Here is a 25,205-nt window from a genome sequence, read left to right as displayed (position 1 = left end):
CAACGACACTGGAGGTGCAAGGCGACACTGCTAACCACTAAACCACATAATAGTACCATATATATCAATATATAATGTATAGCAATAAACTTTATATTCAAATATGCAAATATCTTTTTTTCTCCTGTTGTGTGTAAACATTTTTTTGGCTGACACAGGTATGTTTTTTTTTATATCATATTGTATTTAACATAACCTTTGGAAAGTGAAACAGTTTATTGTTTGATTTAAAATAACTAAAATTAAATGTCATTTTTTTTGTACTTAGTGAACCAGTGAAGTTTTATATTCAGACCCATTCTGCACTTTACTCAACGACTTTGTTATAAGATATCATAAGCGATGTAACTCTATCACTATCACATTTTAAATCATATATAAATAAAACCATCATATTTAAGCCACTGAACAATCGGTGTTTGAAATATAAGACAAAAGCATTTAAATTGAAACATTTTAAAGCTTTCTTTAAAATACATTCCCATGATGTAAAACAAAGCACATATTTGATAATCGTCTGCAAAATCCTTTGCATATTTGACAACTTATTAAAAGGTAAAATTATAAAAATACACAAATTTTGTTTATTAGAGTAAATATATACTGTATGTTTTGGTGTTTGTAAAACTACAAATTGTAGTTTTACAAATCTATACTTAAATCAGAGGGTTAGAAATGTACTACAGAGAAGCTCCTTCTTTAAAAAAGTGTAAATTCCAACAAAACAGTGTTCACTTGTCAGCTTTTCCGGAAGCTAAAACAACCCCCCAAAAAATTCCCTTTGTCTTCTTAAAGCGATCGCCAAAACTCTCCATGTTTCAGGAGGCAGTTTCCCTGGAATCTCATCCTACTCTCTGTCTTCGTGAGTATCTATAGGCGGAAAATCTTATTATTTTCATATTATTTTTTATCACTACCTTGTTTGATGTTTCTTCTTCGTTCCTAAGACACTGTGCATGGCTTTTATGCTGGGTTTCGTTTCCAGGTAAATTTTTATTTCTTCATGAAAATATACAGTATTATAATTAAATTGTAGTTAATTTTGCCCTGAATGTTCTGTCGGTCATTACAGCTACCACTACAACTTAAAGTCAGTAATTGTTTGTCTCAGCATCACGGCTAGGGTGTGTGTGTGTGTGTGTGTGTCACCATCTTTAGCTTTCAGAAAAACACTTTTATTGTTTGTTTATTTTACAGACTGATGCTAGAAATATCACTCAAGTTATGAAATCATAAAACAGCATTAAAAAAAAGCATCCAGATCCTAACGTTAACTTTTATTGCTTTGAATACACATTTATTATAACATGACAATTTGCAATTGAGTCCACGGTCTCTTGCTGAACCTCTGCCTGGTGCTGCTTGTCCGTTGTGGGATTCATCATCCCGTTTGGATTTGTGAGTCTAAAAATATAACTAGGCCAGAACATTTTTATCCCATTACATACACACACACAAAATCCCCCCCCCACCCCCAACACACACACACACCCTGCAGCATTTATGCTGCATGCTTATTTTTATTTTATTTTCTTCTATGTTTGGATTATATTGTTTCTAACAAAAGATACTGAAGAACATTTGCTAAATTTCTACAATTATAAAGTTTGTTGATTCATATAAATTTTAAATAAAATAAATTATAAAATGACTTGTGGCAGTATCTCTGTGTGTATGGAATTTGGATGTTCTCCCTGTGCTTATTGGGTTTCCTCCCGCAGTCCAAAGACCTGCAGATTGGACTAATTGGCGTTCCCAAATTGCCTGTAGTATGTGAATGAGCGTGTGTGCCCTGCGATGGATTGGCATCCTGTCCAGGGTGTATCCCGCCTCGTGCCCTACTGTAAGTCTCCTGGGATAGGCTCCAGGCACCCACGACCCTGAATACAGGATAAAGCGGTATAGAGTGAGTTGAGTGAGATGACTTGTGTGGAATATTTCTGTATGCTACATATTTACAAATAAAGAAGATACAACACATTACAACAATTAAAAAAAAATTTATTTATAAAAGAGCAAAAAACTGAGAAAAAGTAAAAGGTTTTTATCAACAACTAAAAGAACAATAGAAGAAAAAAAGAAATCTGCAGTGGCACAGGAAGACATGCAGACATCAAAGCAAACCATAATATGAAAACTCTTTTGATAACTGTACAAAATGTGTAATATTATAAATAAGGAACATGTTTGTTTGTTTTTTTAAACAAAAAAAGCAGTTCAAGAGATCAGCCAAACTTTTGCATGATAAACACGATGAACGATTCAAACCTGGAAAAGTTCTGGACGACCAAAAGATCTCCTCAACCAAGGACAACTCAGTGGATGAGATTTACTGGTTTAAGCTCCAAAAGTCCATCAAAGATTTCACAGAAATTGCCCATGTGCTTAAGAGTAAAACATCGTAATTCTAATGCTAACAGTATCTTTATGCTAACTGTTGCTAGTTTTAATATGAAAATTATTCCTATGTTTAAAAAATGCAATTTTCTTTTGAACTTAATTGTTTATAAACATAAGGCCTGCTGTGTTTTATTCACAGGTAAAAACTAGCATTGTAGCATTGTGCTACAGCAGACAGTATCACCTGCTTCAGTGGATTTTTTTTTCTTTTTCTGAGGCACATTTCGCAATTAAGTCCTGGTCAGTGTGACTTTTATCTCCTGAACTGCTTGACTCTCCTATTATAGCAGCTGAGTGTTTTGAAACTATGAAATAAACTTTACAAGGCAAGAAGAAAAAAAAAAAAATAAAACTTGTGTTGTTTTATTGTAAAAAAAAAAAAAAAAAAAAAAGTCTAAATATACACCTCAAAGTCATCTTTTTTTTTCTTTCTGATGTTTAAAAATTTATTATGTGGGCATGGCCAGGAAGCAGGAGATGTGAACATTAAAATAAAATAAAAAAGAAGAAAAAAAATGCATTTATTATTTAAACAACTGCTTAGAAATATTTACTTAATCTCTTGGTTTTTTTAATTTAATGTTACTTCATTATTAGAAGTAGTTCTATATTATATTAGTTATGAAATTAAACGAGTATTATTTTTGTTGGACAGATGAAAAACAAAAGAACCCTGAAACTTGCATAAAAAAAGATGATTACAAACTTCACACATCGTTTTAAAAGAACAAAAATTTACATTTGTTGGAGAAAACCATAAATAACATAAAAATATATATATAAAAAAGAACACTGTGATGTAACGCATCATTTCATAGTTTCAAAACTTGGTTTTGGATTTGTAGTATTTTTAGATAGTTGTTAAGCTCTTTATTGAAAAAAAAGAAAGAAAAAACAAGTATAATCCTTGATTAAAACCCATATTTGCTTCCTTCATGAGGTGAGCTGCATGTTTTGAACCTGTGAAATATACTTTGTTTGAAACAAATTATAAATCACACTGACAAACAACAACATAAAAAACAGGGAAAAAGTTAAAAAGAAAAAAGAAAGGAAAAAGAGAGATTTAGTTCTGGATTAAGAAAAGAAAAATATGAACAGAACTCCCATCTTGATTTCAGGGTCAACGTTTATTAAAAAAACAAAGAAAATTAAATTTATACGGAAAAAAATTAATGAAATAATGATCTGTAATGGCGCTGTAGTGTCTTTAGATCTAGTAAAATTTACATTAGATGAAGTAAAATTTGCATAAGTGTAAAATTTTTATTTATTTTGCTCGATATTGATGCTGTTCAACAATGTTTTATATTCTGTAATTTAAAAAAGTTCTTGTATTTTATTCCAAATGGCTGAGGAAACATAAATTACCCATAATGCACTGTGTGCATGTGTGTTGATTCCAAAAGAGAAAAACAGCAGCAGCTATGTACGTTTGAATGTGTGTGTAAATAAAATAAAGTGTTCACTGGCAAGCGTGCTGACTTATACAGAGCGCTAATCTTATATGATAGCCGCTAATTAGCTAATTAGTTGGCTATTAAAAAGCTGCAATAGCGCACTCTGTCAGTGAGCACAGTCTAACCACAGATGTCCATTGTTATCTTTGGTAGCTGATATAAATAAAATGTTTACAGTATGATAAAAAATAGCTTATTTAAAAAGCTAAATTATTTCAGGATTAGCACGCTACAGTATTTCACCACTACAGACTTCGTTCTCCCCTGATCTTTATTCTCAACCAATTATAAATAAATAAACTATTTTGCTAGTGATATTATACCGATGATGACATTTAGATTTTGCAAAATTACAAAACTTTAAAATAGTGTTTATTTGTTTACTTTTTGGATATTTTTTAAAGAAGCTCATTGGTATTTACATTCATTAAAATTAAAGAGTTCCTGTTTTGTTTTTTTATATAAAAAGCCCTTTTTGTTTAGACGTCATGATGAAGGTTAATTTTTTTAAGGTATGAAGAAATGTGAAAGGAATTTTTGGTGATAAAAAAAAGAAAAAAATACATTTTTAATACATTTTAAGGAAAACATTGCTCTCTTTTCTACAGCTATGTAATTTCTACTCTCTATTAGACTTTTTTTCATTGGACATTACAGAGAAACAAAAGTAACATGCAAACGACAAATACAACAACACAAGAGAAAATGCAAAAATTAAAGAGCAGCAAAAAAAATCTCATCCTTTAAAGGACATGTTAATCTTTTTTTCCTGTTATTTATTTAATTCAAGAATTAACCCAGCACCAAAAAAATTCTGACTTAAGAGAATTCTCAAATGTTTCTCAAATGCACACAAATCGTCTCATTTTAATGACGCCGTGTTTCACATCCATGTGATGCAGCTTGCTGTAATACTCTCACGGTGATGCAAAGGACATGAACATTTTACTAAACATTATTCATGAATTTGGGCATGTTTTTTTTTTTTGTTGTTGTTGTTGTTTTTTAATAAAACCACTTAAAGTCACTTCTTTAGTCAGTAAAACTTTTTCCATTATTATTTAAAAATTTGAGGTCATGGCAGGAAAAAAGCCAAATAATAAAAAAAATAAAACCTTGAAAAATGTATTTAAGGAAATTCTATGCTATCTCGTCACGAATAAATAACACAATTATGATTGTCTATTGCATTTTTTTAAATAAATAAAATTACTACAATTATATAATTATTATTATTTTCTTTTTTTTTTTACCTTGACACAAAAGGAGAAATGACTTTAAATGGTTCTCTTGTAGCAAAAATAGAAGTTTAAGTTTAAAAATAATGAGAAATAAAATATAATGCATTGTTCGTATATCAGTACAAAAATATCTCACACTGCTGCTGAAAAACAAAATAAAAATAAAAAATAAAAACTTGCATATTTTACAAAAGAAAAACAATAATAGACACATGATGTTGCATTTTTTTTTATCTCAGCTTCTCAAGAGAATTTCTTAAAAAATAAGAATTCGCTCTGACGCACTTGAAGCTAAGACAGCGTGTCTTTCTTCACTCTTTTAGCAATTATTATTATTGTTTTTACTTTTTTTTTCTTTTGTTATCAAAATAGAAAAGCTCCTTCTCTGAAATCTCCCACCTCTGGCTGAAGTTCTTTCGGAGAGTGAAAGATGAGTGATGTCCGTTTTGAATTTCTACTCTACAAAAAAAAAAACCTGTTGCTTTGTTCATCCGTGTTTTTATCCATTTTTTTTAACCGGGTCTATCTGTGTCTCTGGTTCTGCACATCAGCGGTAAAATTAATCACCTCACGGACAAACCGCCGTTAACTGCAGCAACACGCCGCATCACACCGCCGCAACACATCACATGTCCTGTAGAGATGAAGAGCAAAAAAACTTAACACCGAACAAATAATGGTGGGAGAGAGACAGACAGACAGACAGACAGACAGACAAACAGGCTGACAGACAGACAGACAGACAAACAGGCTGGCAGACAGACAGACAGGTAGGTAGGTAGACAATGAGACAGGAGAAATGTGGGCAGACACATAGACAGTTAGTGGAATGGACAGATCTTATTAGACACACTTTCCAGAGAGACAGATAGTAAGACAGGCACGCACAGACGTACAGACAAATAGGCAAACATAAAACCGTACCTAAGCTTTACTTTCGAAAAGAAAGACAGAAAGAGGTAAACAGACATAAAGGCAGACAGAGAGGCGAGCAAACAGAAAGATGGACAGAGAGACATTTGAGCAAGCAGACAGTGAGAAAAACATGCAGACAGTCAGACAGTTCACCAGGTAATGAGATATACAGTGAGAGAGACAGTGAGCCAAACAATGAGACAGGGGTGTACCTTAGCTTTACTTGCTGTGCTGGTACGTGTAGTTGCTGTGATCTGCCGTGGGTTCTATGGGGAGTTGTTGCTGGGTTCCGCTGTTCTCCTGGGGATGACATAAAAAAACAGTCAGCACTCACACACATTCACAAACTCTCACTCACTCTTTAATTACGTAGACCTTCACCTGTCTCACCTCCACAGAGACGCTGGACTGAGGAACAGGCGTGTACTGAGGGATGTAGGTCCCTTGCATAGTCGTGTTTGCAGGCATGTACTGTGTATACACACACACACACACACACACACACACATGTTTTTTAATTTTTTCCACCCTCCTAATTCCTTATCTAACTGATGTAGTTTGTTTTTATTAGAATCGTGTCTGAGATAAAGATATGGTTGTCAGGACATGGTTTATAGAAGGATAGAGAGCGAGAGAGAGAGAGAGAGAGAGAGAGAGAGAGGGAGGGAGGGAGAGATGATAGAAGGGTGTGTACCGTTCCAGCGCTTCCCAATGAGAGGTGACTGAGCTGCTGGGTTAAAGGACTCATCAGAGAGGTGGGCTGGATGGACATGGTGTGCTCCATAGCTGGGGTTAAAACCGCCCCCTAAGGACAGAACACAGAAATAACTGCACATGTCGTCTCTGAGTTCTGTGAAGCTTATTTAAAGTAACACTATGAGAGAGAGAGAGAGAGAGAGAGAGAGAGAGAGAGAGAGAGAGAGCCCTCAGTCACGTCCAGAACTCATCAGAGCTATGCGAAAAGTCAGGGTTCTGACTTCTGATTGATTAGAAGGTCACAGGTTTATGTTAGCCAGCTTGTTATAATACGTGATTGTTTCATTCACTTCACTGATAATAAACCTGACATGCTGAAGTTTGGAAGCATTTGTGTCATACGTATAGTATGGAGACAGTCTCCAGCATCAGAGGTAACGGTATGAACGTAGCTGTAACTGTTTTCCAGCATATTCAGGAAGTGGGTTCACACTGCTTTGTAGTAACATGAAAAGACAGACTGGTGAGAGAACAGAACTAGGAAACTGCTGCGGTATAAGAGAACTAAAGAACTTTGGGACAATCTGTGCAAACAACTCTGCTGCATCGCTCCACCCAGTCATAAAGTATATATTCAACATATTAGGTAGAAATAGTTCTCTGAGTTCAGGACATAAGTGTGTGTCGAGGTTCGTGTGCACTCACTGCGGGCTGCATGAGGTATGACTGGTGGTGCATCCATGACGGACTGTGAACCTGCGAACACGCCATCACATGTACATTACAAACAATGCTGAATTTCAGAGACTACACACAGTGAGGCGATATGACAGAAATATCCCATCATGATATTATCTAAAATGAACAATAGATAGGATGAAGTATAAGTCTGGTAACCAACTGACTGTCGAAAGGTAATGCAGTAGCGTGTAATAAATGCTTGTTTGAGAAAACAAACAAAAAAAGGATCACAATACCAGCTCTATTGCTAATTATTTATTACCCCTGATCTCTGACCTGGTATGACGGTACTTGAGAAGTCATGTAGGGGGACAAAGATGTCGGAGCAATCATTCTGTTCGGAGCGATGCTGTATGGAGACGAATAAAACCTGCAAATCAAAGAAACATTTTAGGGAAAAAAAATCATTTTTGTGCTATAAGCATGTTGTAATACTAATTGTGAATTTCTAATATTATTAACACTTATTTATTTTGGTAAAAATAAAAATTGTAAAAAAAAATTTTAAGAGAAATTTAACTCACCCGTTCTGTAAGGCTGTCGGGTCGTACGTTAGCGTCATTCCTCCCTAAATTCACACAAAAACACAAAAGATAGATTTATTATTATTATTATTATTATATTTTATAAATATTATTAATCAAAGTGAGACAGTTTATTAACATGCTGTACTATAGAGTAGGCTACAGAATGTATGTGTAGATATAAAAGTATATAAATAATAATATAAATATAAAAATAATATATAAATATAAATAATAATAGTATAGATTGCACACACAACTGTATATTACGCTACACTGTACTACAGACTTAGTAGCTAAAGAGCTAACATTTACTCTGGTAAATCCTTCAGTGAGTTTTGTTTATTAGCACACCCTGACTGAGAACTAATGCAAATTATAGGAGACAAATAAAAACGTTCCTAGAGTCCTCCTTTAACTTTACCGTATCAGGGTCTCGGACCCAGGGCCGACCGTTCTGCAGGTATTTCCCCTGATTTTGTCTTTTCTTTTGTCCTCCATCAGCAAACTTGCATAACAACGGCTCCGTCGGCACTAAAATACAAAATAGTGTCAATCCATCATCACTGAGTCTCAAAGATTCACAGATCAGAGAGAGAAAGATTAGCGCTGATGACTGAGACATTACTCATACAGAAACACTGAAATGTCCAAACCTGGACTACAAATTTTACTGTACACATACACACTCACTCACACACACTGGTTCTCTCACCTGGAACTCCAGGTGGAGTTTTTATATATTTTCCATTAAAATGTTGAATAATGGCTTCACATTTTTCTGTGGATTCCATCCTGAAACACACACACACACACACTTTAAATAAATAAAAACATCAGTTTGGAGACCAGATTTTCTTTTCAAACTTTTAAACTTTCAACTTGTAAGAAATATCCATAAGGTAAATAAATTATTATTTAAAGTTGATGTAAGTTTTTAAAGATCTGCTACAGACATGAAAGACTTCAGTAAATGCACAACCTACAGACTACAGCGCCCCCTACCTGCTGCACTGTGACCTGTCGGGCTCCTCGAGATACACATTCACCTGATTACTAACCTCACTCAGCTGTTTGTAATCTCACACACACACACACAGTCTTTAAATAACCTGCACAAACACTTGCTGTTTTACTTGCCAGTCTGAGTTCAGTTGTTTATTTGTAAGTTTTTTAATAAACCAGCCGCTGTGTGCTCGGCTCTGTCTGGTTTATCACAGATGTTTCAAATTTAACTATTGTACTCTGCTTATTTATTTATTTATTTATAGCTTAGTCATTTTTTCAGCACCTTTGAAAAGACCTCTTCACAAAGGTTAGCACTATATATATACGGTATGGTCAATAAGTATTTGATTACTCTGTGATTTTGCAAGTTCTGTTACTTAAGCAAGTGATCAAATACTTATTTGACACAGTAATTCACAAATAAATTGGTAAAAAAATCTATCACAATGTGATTTCCGGATTTTTCTGTTTAGATTCTGTCTCTCACGGTGGAAATGCACCTATGCTGAAAATTGTACTGTAGACCTCTCCATGATTTCTAAGTAAGAGAACTTGCAAAATCACAGGGTGATCAAATACTTATTGACCTCACTGTATATGTATATATGTTTATAATATATATATATATATATATATATATATATATATATACTGTGCTGTTTACTATAACACTTTGTTTATTTGTCTTTGTGTAAGTGCGTGGGTGCATTTGAAAGTCATCCTACACAATAGCCACTTCCCTCCTCCTCTCATCTTTCTGGTCTCAATTACTACAGGTACGATTCTTTTCAAAGGTAAAGTGCATGTTCATTTATTTTGTTATAACTTTATATTTTGTATTAATTATATTATATACATATTTTTGGTTTGTGAAAGGAATCGAATTTCCAATATTTGTTATGGGGGAAATTGGCTTTGATATACGAGTGCTTTGATGTACAAGCACACTTCCGGAGCTATGCTTGCAATCCAAGGTTTAACTGTATATACTGTATATGTGGTTGATTTGTGATCCCTGTGATTTTATTTGTACACGTATTTATATGTTCTCGCTTGTCAGCACTCTTATGAAATAAGGTATTGTTGTTTATTTACAGTTTTTTTTTTTAACATTTCTTCCTGACACTTATTTCGGAAATAACTTCACTGTTCCGAGTTTTAGTTATAAAGTGGCTAAAATGCTCCCTACTGGCTCAAAGGAGTAAACAGGAAGTTTGTGATATAAACAGGTGGGGCAGAGGTTTTACCGGGCAAATCCGACACCTCTGCTTGTTCCGTTGGCGTCTCGGAGGATCCGTGTGGAGATCACCTGTCCGAAGGATTTGAGCATGGACTCTAGCTCCTGCTCATCCATCGACACGGGCAGGTTGGAAATGTACAGGTTTGTCGGGTCCTGCTCCTGTTGCTAAAAACATGTCAAACGACATTTATACAGGGGTTACTTAACGACTATTAGATAAATATAGCAATTTTTCCACCGTTCCAATAAGAGTGTAGTGACTTTTGCTTTTATTTTGTTTATAAAAAAAAGAATTTTACAAAACTTTTCTGTTTTACTGAGAGCCAGTGATTAATTAATTAATAAATAAATAAGAATCTATGCATAACATAATGCATAAAAAGTTAGTTAGAATAAAGAAAACAACAAAAAACACTAAATTAAAAATTAAAAACTAAACAAGAAAAGAACTAATAAATCCAATAAAGGTAAGTTAAAAGATGAATGAGACAACATAAATGAAACAACAAGGGGGAAAGAATGGTATGGAAAAAGAACAAAAGCATGGATACATAAAAGAGGGACAGAATCAAAATAAAAAAAGCACAGAAATAAAAAATAGCAATCAATCTAAGCAATTAATCAAATCAATTTAAGCACAAAGTAAGAAAGATAAGAAAAATACAAAAACAGTTATTTATACTAAAAACTGTGAGATTAAAATGTGAGATATTATTATTATTATTATTAATATTATTATTATTATTATTATTCCTGGACTTACTTTGGCCATCTGCGCTTGGATTCCGGTGGACTTGAGAGCCGTTACAGCTTTCTGAGCTGCTGCAGGACTGTCAAAATCCACAAAGCCATATCCTACAGACACACACAAATATATAAAAATATAGTATAAAGACTATATATACATTATACATTAACATTTAAGGGCTGTACCAAAAGTAATGCAAACATTTGCGTAACTATATTAACTAACAGAAGGTCCAAACTGCACATATTGGTAAAGATGTGCATGTCAACAGTGTTGTTTCGGTAAACACTCTGTAGCGCAGTGAGAGACTGTCAACTGCGACAATGTGGATTTTCAAAGAGGTTTTGGAAAGTGAGGTTTAGTGATGGTGCAGATGCATGGCTTGTGATGGGGACAGTGTTGAGTCGAGACTTCGTACAGAGAAAGAGTTAATCCACCAGCATGTGCAGTTTAAACTGTCTCTCAGTTAAAATAAAAGTTATGCCCACTATTTAATTACTTTCAGTATAGCCTTAACTGTACATTTACACATTAATGGTAAAAACGCCATGTGTTTAACATGCTTCCGTTTCGCTAAAACAACAAATGATAAAGTTCTTTACACAAACTCAATCCTTGAATTACAAAATGCATTATATTAATATGTATTATAAAATACTAAATATTTAAATAAAGAAATGATTTATGTGAATCTACAAAGCAAACTGGGGGCCTCTGCTCCACTACACAACACTACAAACATCATCATTAGGATTAATATAAACTCATAATGATTATGCTGATTGTGCATTTGTATTTGTAAATTAATAATTATAACTGATTGACATTAATATTATTTTCAGATTTTGGGATTTAAACCTTCCGACCTTTGCACTTGTTGGTCGTTTTGTCCAGGATGGCTTTGGTGGATACGATCTTCCCGTACCTTACAGGAAAAAAAAGGACAGAATGATCAAAAACATGCGTGCACATGTTCACACACATGCTCACACACACAAGAGAAGGTACATGGGGACATCAAAGAGAGAGAGAGAGAGAGAGAGAGTGTGTGCACGCTCTCCGAGTGTGATCTCATTGCTGTTGTTTTCCTGCAGGTTGAAACATCACCCCAGGGACAAAAAAAAGACAATCTGTTCCAGAGCGATCCCTTCTCCACCTGTCTGAGTCGCATATACACATCCCTTGAGCCGCACCCTCCTCTTCTCACTCACTTTTTCTTTAACATCATTAAAACAAAGCAACACTATTACACAAATCACATTATTTCTGTTTTAGTGCATAAGGACGTAGCCAAAGTTCCCTCTGAGAACATCAACACAGCAGATACAGCTTTTCTCTGACTGTTTCACAGCGCTGACACTAGAGGCTCCTTCTACACGTTACAGAAACATCTATTGACAGATCAGCAATAACACATATTTATATATTGTGTCTACCAGCAAAGTGTGCGTCATTCAAGTAAGGTATCAGAATCAGAACGAGGCATTAATATAAACCTGAACTGTTTTTAAACATAAGGGAGATGGATACACACGCTGCCTTTGTGTGTGTGTGTGTGTGTGAGTGCAGTGATTCTGCACTGAAGTGAACTTTCCCTCGTTTGCTTTGACGTAAACTCCACACTGCTCCAGTAACCAGGCTGTGAAACTCGAGCCCTCTGTCCTTCTCTTTCTCTTTTCCTCTGGCCATCCTGTACTCGTCCTCTGGGTCCTAAAGCGCTGCAGGTTTCATCTGAGTAAAGGCTACACCGCTGGCAAAAAGCCACTCTCACTTAACAACTGAAACAACGTCTGCTTAACAGTCTACACGGGGACGCGTCATAAAAGGACTGATGCAGTCATCTGGTTGCTACAGCCAGACGCAGGCAGGAGTCTAGCGAGCAGACCGGCTGTGCTCTTGGTGGACGTGGGAGGGGTGGCTGCTTGGACTCTCACATCAGTCACAGCCACGCTAGCCAATCACACTCGATTGTAAGTCTCATAAAAGTGAGAGGGGATCGTGATTTTTTCCAAATGCGTTACTCCCTGTTTTCTTTCTGATAAAGTAGAACTAATCAAGTCCTCAAGAGTGGAACTAAAGCAAGAACTACACCCTTAACAAACTAGAACTAAACCAGGAACTGAAGCCTTAACACATTGGAACTACACCACTAAAGCCTTAACTAAAGCCTTACCAGCCTCAACGACAGGCCGCTACCCCGCGGAGTTCTGAACAAGAGGAGGCGCGGCATATTTAAGGGTCCTGATACCTGCGTGCGATCATTAGGTAGCACCGGTAAGGTATCAGGGCCAAAGACAAAAGACAAGCGCTCATCAGGTTCTGGTTTAAGACAAGTTTAAGAGAAAGACAAAGGTAAAGACCCAGCCTCAGTCCTCACGAGCAGCCGGCTCAGAGAGAGAGAGAGAGAGAGAGAAACACGTCATCTGACACGCGTGCACTCTTAAGTTTAAAATAACAGTTAAAGCACATTGAAATCACATATAAATCCTCGGTAAGGCCGGACTCGCCCCAAGAGGATCAAGGTTTTAGTTTTAGTTTCCAGAGCCGTCTGGCCTCGAAGAGATGGCAGAGCTCTGTTCGATTTTTCGTTTTCAGTTTAATTTGGTTTCCTTTTTAGTTCACTAATTCATAATTTCTCACCAACTCCTGTTTCATTGACCCCCTCAGAAGGCCTGCATTAGGGCTTTCCAACCTGCGTCACATAACATTAACAAACTGGAATTAAACGAGGAACTAAAGTTTAAAAAACAGAAACTGAAATAAGAACAAAAAACCTTAAGAATTTGGACCTAAATCAACAACTAAAGCCTTAATAAACAAAAAAATAAATAAACATCCCGAATACATATTTATGCTTTTTAATCATATAATGTTGTTCAATACATTTTGTCCTGTGTTTTGTTGTTCTCAGATTGAGCTGAGGGTGTCAGTGTGCCTCGGAAACGTGAAACGTGTAAACGTCAGGTTTTGATTCTTTAGTAAAAATGTAATTCTACATATTGCTACAAATTCCGTTTTACAAATAATACACACAGTACCTATCAATGGTTTTATGTATAACATTAATGTCTGCCATATCGTCTGTAATTAAAACTGATTGTTTTATATTTCTGTTCTGTTTCTGGCGCAGGAACACCGGAGGGAATCCAGCCTCCTCTCTGACCTTTTCTCTACAGATCTGGCAACGTGTTCAGACATTCCTGTCTGTCTCGACACCGTATTTGTGAGTGTCTGTGTGTGTAGGCTCTACCTGGGGATTATTTACTCGACTTTATGTTAAAATGAGCGCAGATTATAAATTCGACTTTATGTTAGAATGAGCGCAGATTTGAACAAGACACCCGACTTAAAACACGATTTGTAACCTTATACAGCAGCTATAGCTTAGCTTACACTTCAGCACATCGCTCTGGAGATCCTGATCCTGATTTGTCAGAAGGTGTTTATTAATTGTCTATAAGAGCAGTTCTAACAGTAGTGCGGGTTTATATTAATGTGTTCACTCTAAGACATTACCGCATATATACCACATGACCCACATGATCAACTCGAGTAAAATATCCTGTTTATTTTTACCCGATAATCACATTCTCCTTCTGATGAGGCCTTCCATTTTCAACTTCACTCTATAAATGATATTTAACTTCAGACACGGTGTCAATTTATTCTCCAGCTCTCTGTTCCTAGCTATCTATCTGTCACTGGATCACCAGCTTTCTGACATTCAGGCAGCAGCTAGTGAGACTGGGGAAATTCAGTTCTCTCCCCACTGCTCTTCTCCCTCTACACCAACGACTGCACCTCTACAGACCCCACTGTCAAGCCCCTGAAATTTGCAGATGACACTACAATCGTCGGCCTCATCCAGGACGGTGACGAGTCTGCATACAGAAGTCAGGTCGAGCAGCTGGCTGCCTGGTGCAGTCACAACAACCTGGAGCTGAACACGCTTAAAACAGTGGAGATGATCGTGGACTTCAGGAGGAACCCACCTGCACTTCCCCAACTCACCATCATGAACAGCACTGTGACAGCAGTGGAGTCATTCCGGTTCCTGGGCACGACTATCTCTCATGACCTAAAGTGGGACATTCACATTGACTCCATTGTTTAAAAGGCCCACCAGAGGTTGTATTTCCTTCGCCAGCTGAAGAAATTCAACCTGCCACAGGAGATGCTCACACAGTTCTACTCAGCCGTCATTGAATCCGTCCTGTTCACTTCAATAACTGTCTGGTTTGGCTCAGCTATGAAAGCAGACATCAGAAGACTTCAAAGGACGGTTCGGACTGCTGAAAGAATTATCGGCACCCCCCTGCCCACGCTGCAAGAACTGTATACATCCAGAGTGAGGAAAAGGGCTCGGAATATCACTTTGGACCCCTCACACCCAAGCCACCTTCTATTTGAACTTTTGTCGTCGGGTGGCGCTATAGAGCACCAAACACTAGGACAGTCAGGCACAAAAACTGTTTTTCCCCCAAGCAATCTACCTCATGAACAGTCAATCATCATTCTAACTGTCAATAAATATATATGCAATATTGTGTACAGTACCACAGTGCAATATACTGTATAATACCACAGATTTCATATATTTATGTAACTTATTTAAAAATATCTTACACCCTACTTCATCTGATGTCAACCTTTTTTTTTTTTTTGTGTCGTGCTGTTCTGTCTTGTCATTTGTTTTTTGTTCTGGAAGCTTTGTCACTAAAACAAATTCCTTGTACGTGCAAGCATACTTGGCAATAAAACTCTCTCTGATTCTGATTAATACAAAGTCTATTAGATATGCATTTAATTGCTTCTTAAATAATTATTTTTATTTTATACTAGTCAATCATTTATTGGTTGTCTTTTTCGAATTCAGAATGATTCACACTTATTAAACTTACAAACATTAAAGTCTTAAATTGATACATTTCTTAAAAAATTTACAACAGCTTTAACTATAAACTGCTCTCACATTTTTGCTAATACTCCTGTTTTATAAGAGTAGAACTTTTTTGGAGTTCATGAGTTGGTACAATACCGCCACCTACAGGACTGGAGTGTGGTGCAAAAGATTATTGCTTTGTAGGAGACATGACTTTTAAACAACCAACATTTTACGCAGCATTTCAGTGTTTATTAAACACTTTTTGTAGTTTTTCCTGACTTTAAAATCTCAAAAAAATCTAGCTGTTTGACACAAATCAGAGAATAAACATAGATGCTGCTAAATCGAATCGAAAGTCTAAATGACCTCGAATCGAATTGAATAGTCAGTCTACCCATGATTCACGGTTCTAGTTTATAATTATATTGTGTAGTGTTTTTTTTTTCCGAAACTTTTTTATAAACAGTTAACAGAAACCTAAATGTGTTTTCTTCCAAAATTGGACATATTTACAAACAAAACTTTAAAAGCTATTTTTTTATTTCTAATAGTCTATTGTATAGAATATGCAGTTAAAGCAATAATCCTAGCTCTAACTATATGTACTCGATATCAGAAAATAAAATGGTGTACCAATCCTTTTAAATGATCATACCTCGAAATACAAGGTAGCCACAAATCTACTGAATGACCTGAATGACCTGAAAACCCTATAGTTACACACCTCAATTTCACAGAGCAGACAAGCGGGTTTGCGTCTGGTAGACAGCAAAACCATAATTAAGCTCCGCTCCTGGTGAAGATAGTATCAGAGTTCATCATTCACAACCAATTAAACTACAATATTTGTACAAATTGAAATGCTCTCACCAGCCACTTCATTAGGCACATCTGCTCAACTTCTTGTAAAGGCAAATATGAGCGAATTACATGGCAGCAGCTCGCTGCATGGTCTAGACGATCTGCTGAAATGCAACCCGAGCATCAGAATGGGGGAAGAAACGTCATTCAAGTGAGAATGGTATGGTTGTTGGTGCCAGACAGGCCTCCACAGTCACCAGATCTCGCTTCAATAGAGCACCTTTGGGATGTGGTGGAACGGGAGATTCACGTCATGGATGAGCAGCCAATAAATCTGCAGCAACTGCCTGATTCTCTGCAGGAATGTTTCCAGCACTATGTTAAATCTATGGCATAAAGAATTAAGGCCAGTACTAGAGATGTGTACCTAATGAAGTGACCGGTGAGTGTATTAATAAATGAACAACACATTGTTTACAGTCTGATTTTATCCCAATAATGGATTTTCATGTGATTGATTATTTATATAAATTATTATTTTATGCATTAAAGTGGACAAATTAAAACAAATGGACAGCATGAAGATTTTGATTACTGTTCACTTTTGCCACAAACACAAACACAAACACACACGCACACAAACAAAGTGATGATGTACTTCAGGCAGATTTTACACAGGAACCTCCCGTTAGAGATGCGTGTATATGTGTAGGGTGTATAATTTTTGTAACTTGTGTATAAAGATTTAAAGAGCGCAGCTGCTGCAGAGACACAGGCGTCTTAGCTGTTCCATATGCTAAAGCATACGCTGTGTGTTTGTGGAAAAGCAGAATCATGGCTGTGAGAGTCATTTAGGAAAAGGGAAAAAAAAAAACAGCGTCACAATTTCCACTGCAGATTAACAGCAGCTCAAGTCTTTGGGCGTGTTTCTGTCCTGCGCTTCAATTAAACACCAGCGATCTTGCACATTTCACTTTTAAACAAACCCTATGACTGATTTTTATGATGTAATCGAATCTGTTTCTATACCGATTTATTTGTACGTTAAGTACACCTGATCGTAATTCTAATTTTAGAAGAGTTCTGCAGGGTACTGTACACGGCCATTTAATTTATTTTGTGACATCACAAACTGAGCTCAGGTTCACATACAAAATAGGGACGGGGCAGCATGGAGGGTAAGGATAATCAAGTTCAATCAGATGCGTTTGCATATGAATAAACGTTTGCCATCTTAGCATTTTAGCTAAGCTAAAGATAAGCACAATATATGGTAGTAAGGTAGGGTAGGCATGTTCCAACCAAGAGTCATAAAAAAAAAAAAAAAAAGCTCTACAAGTCATCTTGAGTCTCCACTGATGCCCGACTGTTAAGTAAACTTTGGCTAAAGTAACATCACACTCGATATTTATTATTTTTGAATCTTATTTAAGTTTATTTCGCAGACTCACGGTTGACAGAGTTTCACCAGGTCCAGGTCGGTCGTCCCGGGATGAAGCCCGCGGATGTACAGGTTGGTTTTGCTCAGTTGTTCGCCACCTGCGCTGCTCGTGCTGCTGCTGTTAGTGTTGGGACTCGGGGGCGCCATCTGGGGGCCGGAGGATACATAGGACTGCTGCTGAAACACACCAAATAAAAGTGATAAAAACATCCGACACGTCCCGCTATACATGCTTCCACAAACATGGACAGTAGAACCAAAAGGTAAAAAAGTATGTACAGTACAAGTGCAATAACTTGTGAACATGTGCAATAACTATTATTACTATGTGAACAGTACCTAAGGTACATGGGGTTCTCTTTAGAGATGTTTTTTGACTGATTATTTTGTCCACAGCATCATACCGGGGAAATCTGTCCTTTTCAGCAGTTGATTTGCCTGACTTACGTAGCGCATCCAATGCTTTGTGGTACTGGAGCCGCATGTTTGCATGGCATTGCTCAGTGCTCCTGCTGTATCTGCGCGCATGTAAATATTCTCGAATACATCTGTGAATCTGTGAAAACATTGTATCCAACTGCTGCTGAATATTTTTGCTACCGACATTCCACTTCCTGGTTGCTCCACAAAGATCCTTTCGCAGCCGTACTACTTGTTTGTGTCCGGCATTGCAGTCGTTTCCCGGCATGAATTGTACCCGAGACCACCTCAGCAATTGATCCAAGGATTGGTACCCGAGCTCGGAACGATTTGCATTTACACTGACCAAATCAACTGGTCCCAGGGCCAAGTGTTCTCGGGAACGTTTCCCCGACCCCAGTGTAAAAGCGCCCTTAAATTCCCAAGCACATCTGATGTTAGCCATGCCCACAAAATTCCATAAAGGGCAAGGTGACCTGCAAAGGTTCACAATGTGACCTAAACAGTGAAAGAGCGCCTCCTAAGTGTGGCATGTGATAAATCCTTTAGCAATAGACACACCATGGATACTGTACACACTGGCTCCTCGTCATTTGAATTTTGTCCTCAGTGAACCGCCAGTGCAAAATTTTTATTTATAATTCACTTTTAGTGGACTTATACATGACTTAAAAACGTCTTTATCCTAAAACTATTACTGTTTAAATAACTCCGAGCGTCTGTTAGTGTTAACACCCCATAGAGATTTTATCCCGGCCCTCCCCCAGTTTCCTCTTCTCAGTGGTTCAATCCATTGTCTTTGCTTTCTAATAATAATGCTACACATAAGGAATCTAATCCTGACAGCGATGTTCTCACAAAACAAAAAAGTTCTACAGCACGTTTTTATTGCTTGCTTAAACACATCAAGCACAGAATCAAACTTCTTCTTATTTTCTTCTCTTAAATTGCAAATCCATTAGCTACTAGATCCCATTTTTCTCTTTAATGGGCCTGAAACATTCAATTAGAGATTAGAGATTTCTGGAGGACAAGGAGGTGAAATCAGGAGAGTTCAGGGGTCAATGGTCCAGTACAAAGCAGTAAGAAATTGTGGATATGATATGGTAATAGTGTTGTTAAGTGCAGTGAAAGAAATTTCTTATTAATCATTTATTTGCTAGAAATACATATTACCATTAGGGTGGGTTTTTTCTCTAGAAAACTCCTTCATACCGAGACAGAAGCACAGAGTTATTGAGGAATGTAAGAAAATCACATAAATCCATGTAACATACTCCTCCCTTTACACTCACAAAAACACTGGCAGTGGAAAGAAAGAGCCACTTTAACCTTGTTTTCTTTCTCCAAACCATTACATCATAACCAGCGGGAGTTTCCCAACACATGATGTAACATTAATAAAAATCGTAACAGATCACATTGCTCGCAAAAACTTTTTTTTTGTTTATTCACTGGCAGGCGATGATATCCAGCCCAAGTCACAACAAGACAAAGCTCCGCGTGAGAGAAAAGAAAAGAACCAGACAGAGAACGAAAAAAGACAAAAAGACCTATGAAACAGAGACAGACAGAAAGAAAAGCAAACACACAAAAAAAAAACAAGCACGGAACTTATGAAAGAAAAATGAAAGCAAGAAAAACTTAGAAATAAGAAATTATTTTAAAATGATAAAAATAAAACAAAAAAAGAATGAAAGAATAATCCTTGTCACTTTACTGTGAAGGAGTAATAGCAGTGATTTTCCTATTAAAAGAACCCACATGACCTCAAGGGAAACAGGCGGAACGTCGCTATGTGATTGGAGCAAAAATGACGACACAACATCCTGTCTGATACGATCGCTCCACATTCAGTCTCCGCATTCCTGCAAAATCAGGATCCTGTTCTGACTCGTCATGTCATCCAGGTCACCGTCTTCTCCTCTAACTCACACTCGCCCTGTCCCTCAACTTATCACAACACAGTCTCCTGATATATTCAGACTCGCTCCATCCCTCACTAAGGCTCGCTCCGTCCCTTACTAGGATTTACTCCATCCCTCAAGTCATTACATCACTGTCTTCTCCTCTCACTCAGACTTGCTGCATCCATCATGTCATCCCATCACCTTCTCCTGATCTCAATCAGACCCGCTCCGACTCGCTTGCTGACTCGTTACATCCCTTAAGGTCATCACATCACCATCTCCTGATCTCACTCAGACACACTCAGCCCCTCACGTCACCACGCCACCTATTCCTGCTCTCACTCAGATTCGCTCTGCCTCTCACGTCATCACGCCACCATCTTCTGCTCTCACTCAGACTTGCTCCGTCCCTTATGTCATCAGGTCAACGTCCCCTGCTCTTACTTAGACTCATTCCATCCCTCACGTCATATCACCATCTCCTGATCTCATTTAGACTCTCTACATCCCTCACATCATCACGTCACCATCTACTGATTTCACTCAGACTCAGTCACTTTTTTGGTTTGATCATATAAATATTATAATATTTAGTATGTCAATTTGCAAAATGAAGCAAATCAAACTGAGTCAAATCATTCTGAATCATATTTACAAAAACTGATTCAATTTGTCGTGCTTAGTTTCAAAGAATAACAGGCCAAAAGTAAGACGTAATGTCTGTCATGACACCCTTATTTTAAATGATGTCTGAACAGAAGACAGAGTAGTATTGCAGTTTGCCTGCAGATCCACATGGATAAACATTGAATCCGACTCAGTGTTGAATTATTAATCGACTCTTCAGTAACACAGCTTCAGATTCAATAAATGAGAAAATAAACAGCTCATGGTCATGCACTCAGACTGTTGGACCAGACTGTGTATGTGATCTCACTCTCTCTTTCGCTTACACACACACACACACACACACACACACACACACACACACACACACACACACAGTGCTATGTGCTTGTACTGATTTGACCTTACAGCATTCTCCCAAAGGACTGTGGCTATGGTGAATGTTCTCCTGTGAGAAAAGCCTTCAGAGAACTCAAACTCTTTCTCACACACACACACACACACACACCAATAGACTGAGTGTTAGTATTAGTCTGAGAAACCACAGGCAGTAGTAACGACAGGAAAAACAAAAAAAAAAATTCCATCACTAACGTTAATGCTCCTATAAAATACTATTGTCATGCAAGGTTTTACTTACACCACGTTATTTACACCATGAAGGGAAGCTTTAGGAAGGCTCTAAAATACACTTCCTGTCAGCCCCTGGATATCATATGTGCCGGATCACAGGCTCTTGTTGCACGTAAGTCTTGTTCAGTTCTGTGTATTTAAGTTCTATGATCGTCTTGCTGCTGTTGTATTTATTGCGTGCTTACACTTGCTTAATTCCAGTCCTGATTATAGTTCTTTGTCTAGCTCTTATTCCTCTTTCTTTTTCTTATTTGTTTAGTTTCACCATGTCTATCAGTCACCTGTGTTTATTACCTGTGACATCACAGAGGCATATAGTTACATTGAACAATGCAAAAATATAAACAGAGCGGACCGATAAAGAGATTTTAAGACTGATGTTTCAAGATCACCGAGACAAACTCAGCACACACACCAGGGAACGCTTAATTATCCGGCAATACATAACTAATACACAATTGTTTAAACAAGAGTAGGCAGGAGTGTAGAAACGATCTTATCCTAACCCTTTTTCATACAACAATATTGCTTATATATTTATTACACACACCAATGTCTGACATAGTCTTAAGAAATAAACAAATAAACAAGAGCAAGAGATGTTATCATTAAAAAACTAAACAATGTCTGACAAGCTATTGAGGTAAAGTAACTATAAAGGAACTATAAATTGTTTTTTTTATAATGAATCTATACATTAAACCTTTTTATTTACTGAATCTTAAAGAATAAATGGCACGTTTCACCAGAAAAATGAAACAAAAAGTAAATTCTCAAAGTTAATGGCAGAAAGAATTTGACTATAGAATATATCAGACACAAACCACTGAGCACCTCAGAAACAGACCACAGAATACTCTAGAAACGGACCACAGAGTACCTCAGAAACGGACCACAGAGTACCTCAGAAACGGACCACAGAGTACCTCAGAAACGGACCACAGAGTACCTTAGAAAACGGACCACAGAGTGTCTCAGAAACGGACCTCAGAGTACCTCAGAAACAGACCAAAAGGTACTTCAGAAATAGACCAAAGAGTACCTCAGGAATGGACCACAGAGTACCTCAAAAACGGACCACAGAGTACTTTAGAAACGGACCACAGAGTACCTCAAAAACGGACCACAGAGTACCGCAGAAACAGACCAAAAGGTACTTCAGAAATAGACCAAAGAGTACCTCAGGAATGGACCACAGAGTACCTCAGAAACGGACCACAAAGTACCTCAGAAACAGACCAAAAGGTACTTCAGAAATAGACCGCAGAGTACCTTAGAAACGGACCACAGAGTACCTCCAAAACGGACCACAGAGTACTTTAGAAACGGACCACAGAGTACCTCAAAAACGGACCACAGAGTACCTCAGAAACAGACCAAAAGGTACTTCAGAAATAGACCAAAGAGTACCTCAGGAATGGACCACAGAGTACCTCAGAAACGGACCACAAAGTACCTCAGAAACAGACCAAAAGGTACTTCAAAAATAGACCACAGAGTACCTCAGGACCGTACCTCAGAAATGGACCACAGAGTACCTCAAAAACGGACCACAGAGTACTTTAGAAACGGACCACAGAGTACCTCAAAAACGGACCACAGAGTACCTCAGAAACAGACCAAAAGGTACTTCAGAAATAGACCAAAGAGTACCTCAGAAACGGACCACAAAGTACCTCAGAAATGGACCACAAAGTACCTCAGAAATGGACCACAAAGTATCTCAGAAATGGACCACAAAGTATCTCAGAAATGGACCACAAAGTACCTCAAAAACAGACCAAAAGGTACTTCAGAGATAGACCAAAGAATACCTCAAAAACGGGCATCAGATACCTCTGAAAAGAGCTTTAAAAAACTTCAGAAACGTGCAACAGAGTACCTCATAAATGGACCACAGAGTACCTCAGGACCGAACCTCAGAGTACCTCAAAAACAGACCTCAGAATGAAATGTTTTTCATTTTTTTTTGGTCACTAAACGGTTACATCACTATGTGTCTGACTTCATTATCAAATATTTAAAATCTCAGTCTTTTCACTCTTTATTCAAGCCACCAGCTCAGACAGATTTACAGCCGGGATTTCTGGGAACTGTAGTCATTTTTTAAGTATAAAGTCAATCTGGTAACCCAAAACCGCGTGCCATCTGGTTCTATAATTGCCGCCTCCTCACAAAAGGCCCTTTTTTTTCGTCCTTCAGCCCTCATTTACTTTGTGTTCTCTGCTTGTTTACTCTCATGGCCCAGGTACAGGAGCGAGCGGAACGCTGTGACGAAAGAGGAGGAAGATGGAGAGAGAGATATTTACTGCATATGTGAATATGACCTCCTCGTGAACTCCAATTTTTTTTTTTTTTTTTTTTATCAGAATCCCTTTCAGATGCTGTAAAACATCTTACAAACTAACAGATTAAGGTTAGGTCATACACATTTCCTACACATATTTAATTATGTTTAATGTGAATTAGTGTTAAATTTGAAACTAGCATGTAGCGGAATTTCCATTTTTTTAAAGTTATTTTATCAAATAACATGATTTTACTTGCAGGCTGGACATGTGTCAGGTAATTTATAAAAAAAAAATTGCATAAATGAACATTTAGTGAAGAAAACAATCATTGACACAAACACACAATCTGACATGTTGCTATTTCCACCATGAAGCGAAACATACCTGACATACGAAAAGGAAATGCGAGTGGTTTACCCAGATACAAGCCGAACCAGGACATGTGGGCGGAGCTAAATATACCGCAGATCATGGATTTACCAAACAGCGATGTCAGACACCAGTTGTTCTCACTGGGCGATGTTTTGCTCAATATTTTTTTTATGCATCTCTTAGGTAAATAAAAAAAATTATATTTTTGATTCATACTTATTTTCTTACATAATTCATACTAATTGCCCTAATTTTCTTTTGATTCTGTAAAGAGCCTTGCATCATGACCATTGGTAAAAACACTATACAATGAACAAGTATCAGCAATTGCTCTCCAAGAAGTCATTTATTTTGTTTAGTAGTGTAAACAGAATCAGTGAATCTGTAGTCAGGCACTGAGATACTTATCTCCTATTCACTAGTCAGTTTTTGTAATAGGGAATCATTATGTTATCACTGTGATGAACTCGTGCCATATTCACTAAATATTCATCGAATGTGATTTCAATAACTTTTTTCTGCATATTATTGGACTGTGGGAGGAAATCGAAGGACCCAGAGGGAACCCACCAAGCATGGGGAGAACACTGAAAATCGGGATAAAACGGACAGGAGTTCAGTTACTGTGCCAAAGTTTATCTCACTTTTCAAGAATATTACAATCTTTCAGTGCGTTACGTCATTTTTTTTTCCCACAGCAACGTTTTCTCACCAATGATGTGCAGCATAATTATTTTTTTCTTTGCCCTGATCCATCTACATGAACCCTGCATGCCTTCCTTTTCACATTACCTCTGTAAGGTGTGACATAATGACATTGGACGAAGCGCTCTGATTACCTGCTTCAGGTGA

General features: G+C 37.2%; 1 protein-coding gene across 1 annotated transcript in view; it reads right to left on the bottom strand.

The window, feature by feature from the left end:
• Positions 1-1,989: 1,989 nt before the first annotated feature.
• rbms2a (RNA binding motif, single stranded interacting protein 2a) overlaps positions 1,990-25,205 on the bottom strand; it is a 29,504-nt gene continuing 6,288 nt past the window's right edge. The window contains exons 2-14 of the mRNA XM_053484220.1: positions 18,111-18,277; positions 11,840-11,898; positions 10,989-11,080; positions 10,233-10,390; positions 8,693-8,772; positions 8,402-8,511; positions 7,978-8,021; positions 7,730-7,823; positions 7,418-7,468; positions 6,711-6,821; positions 6,407-6,487; positions 6,229-6,316; positions 1,990-5,735 (exon numbers count right to left, since the gene is read on the bottom strand). Coding sequence (XP_053340195.1) covers positions 6,236-6,316; positions 6,407-6,487; positions 6,711-6,821; positions 7,418-7,468; positions 7,730-7,823; positions 7,978-8,021; positions 8,402-8,511; positions 8,693-8,772; positions 10,233-10,390; positions 10,989-11,080; positions 11,840-11,898; positions 18,111-18,277 — 1,128 coding nt within the window. The 3' untranslated portion in view covers positions 1,990-5,735; positions 6,229-6,235. The remainder of the gene's footprint in view (positions 5,736-6,228; positions 6,317-6,406; positions 6,488-6,710; positions 6,822-7,417; positions 7,469-7,729; positions 7,824-7,977; positions 8,022-8,401; positions 8,512-8,692; positions 8,773-10,232; positions 10,391-10,988; positions 11,081-11,839; positions 11,899-18,110; positions 18,278-25,205) is intronic.

Source organism: Clarias gariepinus, chromosome 23, assembly GCF_024256425.1.
Source record: "Clarias gariepinus isolate MV-2021 ecotype Netherlands chromosome 23, CGAR_prim_01v2, whole genome shotgun sequence".
Classification (NCBI taxonomy): Eukaryota; Metazoa; Chordata; class Actinopteri; order Siluriformes; family Clariidae; genus Clarias; species Clarias gariepinus.
The sequence above is the reverse complement of the archived record's forward strand: the minus strand, read 5'-3'. Positions and strand labels throughout refer to the sequence as shown.